This window comes from Stegastes partitus, unplaced genomic scaffold, assembly GCF_000690725.1.
Source record: "Stegastes partitus isolate 25-593 unplaced genomic scaffold, Stegastes_partitus-1.0.2 Scaffold1033, whole genome shotgun sequence".
NCBI lineage: Eukaryota > Metazoa > Chordata > Actinopteri > Pomacentridae > Stegastes > Stegastes partitus.
The window spans coordinates 21550-26211 of NW_007578764.1; the positions used below are offsets into that span (position 1 = coordinate 21550).

At 51.1% G+C, this 4662-nt stretch overlaps 1 protein-coding gene across 1 annotated transcript in view; it reads right to left on the reverse strand.

The window, feature by feature from the left end:
- Positions 1-4662, reverse strand: part of plxnb3 (plexin B3) — a 55178-nt gene that overhangs the window by 20474 nt on the left and 30042 nt on the right. Inside the window, exons 3-4 of the mRNA XM_008295239.1 lie at positions 1456-1851; positions 265-997 (exon numbers count right to left, since the gene is read on the reverse strand). Of these exons, the coding sequence (XP_008293461.1) occupies positions 265-997; positions 1456-1835 (1113 nt within the window). The 5' untranslated portion in view covers positions 1836-1851. The remainder of the gene's footprint in view (positions 1-264; positions 998-1455; positions 1852-4662) is intronic.

A 4662-nucleotide genomic window follows, 5' to 3' on the forward strand; every position in this document is an offset into this window, starting at 1 on the left:
CACACACACACACACACACACACACACACACACACACACAGCAGCTATTTGTGTTAATGTCACTAAACTGCTTCACAAACAGAGTTGTGTCTCTGTCCACTAACTTTTGACAACCAAAACGTGAACCGTGTCATATGAACACAGTTCAGGGCGTCAGAAGTTAGTGGACAGATGCACAGCAGTCTGTTGTCTCTATTCTTTCCTTCCTTCCTTCCTTCCTTCCTTCCTTCTATCCGTCCTCCCCTCGTTTCTTCGCCTCCTCACCTTCGGCAGTCGCAGACATTTCGACGACACGGCGTACTCGATGTAGGCCTCTTCCTTCCCGTCGCTGCCCCTGCCTCCCTCGGTGTAACACACCTCCTGTGCTTTCTGCAGCATGGCATCCAGCTCTGCCATCCCATAGGCGCAGAGCGCAGAGCGACTCGTCGCCACTGGCGTGGATGCCTGCCCCGCTGCCATGACAACAAAGAGGGCAGGCTTACCTGAGTGGTTGCCTAGCCACGCCCCCTGTGCCAGGTTGTAGCCGCCGTGGCAAAGCAGCGGCACCTCCACATATGAGTAGAAGCTGCGGTCGGCGGTGCAGAGCCGCGAGGCGTACGTCCGGTACTCCTTCTTGTGCCACATGTCCCGCCGTGAGAACAGGAAGTATACGTGGTTGCCATGGGCAACAGCCTTCACAAAGTGGTTGTTGTACTCGGAGTAACTTCCTACGACGAGCTTCCCGAGCTCCTCCTCCTGAGAAAATGCCCGGCGAGGCGGCACCACCGGGTACAGGCGCCGCGTCGTGATGGGCGGGATGTCACCGGGACCTTTGCTGGTGTAGCCTCGACCAACAAGCATCAGACGAAGCACGCTGCCGGCCCCGCCCCCTTCCTGCTTGTTCTTCGTGGTGATCACCACGGCGACGGTGGAGACTCTGGGGTCATTGGCAGCGACGTACTGAGTGTCGACAGGATTAGACGTCTGATAGATGAGATGGGAGATGTTGGACAGACTCCTGCAGAGACAGACGGACACAAAGGTTAAATTAATCTAGACATCCAGGGTTTAACTAATCCAGACCAACATTGTGTTATCAGACTAAAATTATCCAGGCGATCCTAAACCTTCGACTTGAATATTCACACACAGAGATGAAACAAAGTCAGTCTTCATATGAGGTTTAAATAATCCAGACCTCAAAAATAAAGAGCCGAAATCAAAGAAACCCTGAACATCCCTACCCACAGTGCACCAGGAAGGCAACAACCAATCAGCAGCAGTCTGAGCATGCTCCCATGTGACTCCCCCCAAACCCACACACACCCCCGAGCTAAACGCCTGTTAGTCGCTCACACACAAAGTCTATCATTGTGTTGTCGTCAAGGGAACAAGCTGCTCAAACTTCTCATCAACAGAATTCTGATAAACACACTTCGCTTTGATTTAATTTAATTTAACTGGTGGTCAACTCACCTCTTGTCGCAGATTCCCTGGTAGAGTGAACCACACACAATTAGGCTGCCTGGCTCCGCCCCCTGCCCCGCCTCCAGCAGCAGCAGCTTGTTGTGGTTGTGCGTGGGCGTGGCTGAGTGACAGTCCTGCGGGATGATTGGCGGGAGACAGTCGGGCGAGTCCAGGTGAGGGCCGGTCCTCACATGTGACATCACCTCCAGGTCGGAGGTCAGCTGGTACAGGTGGTCGACCCCGCCCACATACAGACGCCCCGCCCCCGGGTCCAGCAGCAGGTGAGACAGCGGGGCACCCTTTAGCTCCACCCACTGCACCGAGGCGTCAGCAGGGACGAGGATGAGGAGGATGAGGAGGAGAAACGGGGGGACGGAGGAGGCCAACATGGCAGCTCCTCTTTACCTGTAACAGGTGAGATACATTTTAACACCTGAACATCAGCAGCAGTCTGGAACACAGCCTCCAAACGTCCACAGTGCCTCCTAAGTAACCGAAGTGTAACCTGTGGACATCAACACGGTAACTTTCTGAGGGACATCTTGTTTTAACTGTCCCTGAAGAGCTGAGACTCTGTGGTTCCTGATGGACCAGAACCAGGTTCTGCTCAGAACCTTTTAGCTGTCTAGCTGCTGAAATCTGCAGAAACTGAGGCCTGAGCTTCTCTGTGAAATTTAAAATCCACAGAAGAATGTGTGCTTGACTTGCTGTCCGCCCACAGAGTCAGAGGTGTGTCTGAGCTCCACGTTCTGCCTGCAGGAGGAACCCGCTCAGAACCGTGACCGTCTCAGATTAAAGATCTGAAAGTGAAATATGTAAATACACCTGAGCAGGTGAGGCTGTCGATGCTCTGCTCTCTCTGCTTCTCTCTCTGAAGTTATTAATAAAATATTTTGCTGCTTCACACTTTTCATCTGACGGTCAAACTGTAGTTGCCTGTAGTAACGTCTCCATGGCAACACACCCGTATCTACGGCAACGCTGTGAATCGACTCAAACCTCCAGTGGGTTGTTTGGATTCTATGACAGACTGACGGAGTTTCAAACTGGTGTCAAACTGGTTTTTGCTCTGCAGTCCGTCCACACTGTGAAACACATAAACCTCACGTGGTCCTGCTCTCCAGAGGACGGACCATCACCACCATGAGCTCCTTGCATCACCGCCACTGAGAACATCCAGATCCAATGAGATGCAGCGAGGCTACACCTCACCCTGACCCAAATCGTTTGTCTGTTTTAAAAAGTGTAAGAACCTGTAATCATCTGGCAGCAGATACAGGTCCATCAAAACCCACACCACACGACTCCGGGGCAGTTTGCACCCCACAGCCACAGTCACACTGACGGCGGCACTGTCTGAACATCTGCCTGTCCTACTGTACCGGCCTGGACTCATCTGGTCCTGGTGTGAGTGATGGACATTGTTTTATTGTTGTCGTTTCTTATTCTGTTTTTTCTCTCGTGTCCTGACTGTGCACTTTGTGTATAATGACAATAAAGTATCTTGAATGTTGAATCATGTCCAACACTGGCGTCATGGAGGTGCCACATCCTGGAGATGTTTCTGTAGCGCTGTGGGACGACACCGGCTGATCCGATCTCGTGTTTAACGATGTCCGTGTCTCCAGCCTCTACAGACCCACAAACCGTTTTGTCTCCTTTCCGTGTTTTTGGTCTCATTGTGTGGTTTTGTTTGTTTGTGACGGTTCTGTCTCGTCTTTCTCATGTTGCATCTTGTTCTTCTTGTTTTGTGTCTCATTCTGCTGGTTTGTGTCTCTCTGGGAGGGTCTTGTCTTCGTGTCTTGCAGCAGACGTGAATCAGAGGAACTCTCCTCCTGCTGCTCCTCCTCAGACCGTCACCTGATCAGGCTGTTGGGCGTTTCAGCTCTGTATGAAGGTCAGTGAGACTCAGGTGTGTCTACAGGGAAGTCTCAGGTGTTTCCATCATCACACAGCGTGTTTTCATAGCTGCTGACTCTGAGAATCAAACAGCCTCAGAGTCTCAGCAGCATTCAGCATCAAAGAGACGTTCCTGGGCCTCCTCAGACATCCTTCATCTGATTCAGCCGCAAAACACCAGAGAAAGTGAAACTCTTCTACTCTGAAGTGTCAGAAACATCAGAACCAGAACCTGACAGAAGGTTCCTCTGACCTGGAGAGGGCGCTAAACCTCAGGACTGCATCTGACTTGATGAAGAGGGCTGATGTGGATCCGCTGGTCGGTTCTGTCCAGTTCTGGTCTGTATCAGTTGGTCTTTTCAAGTCTGGATTCCTGTTCTGTTCTGTTCTGGTCTGGACTCTTGTTCTGCTGCTGCAGTTGGTTTGCTTCTGTCTTGATCAGGAGGTTCCAGATTGGGTTCGTTGTTTTGTTTGGATCCAGGTCACTGTTCTGTCCAGCCTGGGTCCGGTCCAGCTCTGAGCTCTCCGTTCTGTCCGGACCCGGTCTGTCTTCGTGTCTTTGAGGACACAAATTTTCCGCTCCAGTAAAATGAATCAGAGGCATATTTTGCTGCGATACAGAACTCCATTCATCTCTGCTGGTCAGCTGCTGCCTCCCTCCTGCTGCGACTGAAACTCTGTTTAACTTCCCCCAGTGCATGATGGGAAACACCCGGAGAGGCCTCAGGACACAAACACACTGCCGAGCACACAGCACACACATACTCCCACATTTCCATGGTAATGCTGCACATCCTCACACAGCCGGTCTGTATGCTAATAACTGGTTCATCTATAATTCATGCAGCTCAGAGTCGCAGGCTGTCAGAAAGTAAAATGAGAGGTAAAGTTGGAAGAAAGAAGCAGAGCGAGGTTATAAGAAGGACAGAAGAAGGAGAAGGAGGTGCAGCAGAGCTGGAGGCGACGGAGCGTTAAAGTCAAAACCAGGAAAAAGACTCAGAGAGAAAATAAATTCATGTTTGATCTTCAGAATTCAGATCAGCTGCAGTCTGACGGTTCTACAGAGGCCCGGAGAGATCGACACTCTGGAGCTTAAGAAAACACAGACAGAACACCGAGAGAACATCCACAGAGCTGCACACAGAACACAAAGACTCAGACAAGCACCAGGAAACCTCTGGATTCTACCAGAACCCCTAAAGAACCCGTCCTGCAGGAGGAACCCCAGAACCTGGAACCCAACGACTTTGATGCAACGTTACCTCAGATTCACTAGAACATCCATCCATCCATTATCTACACACCGCTTAATCCTCA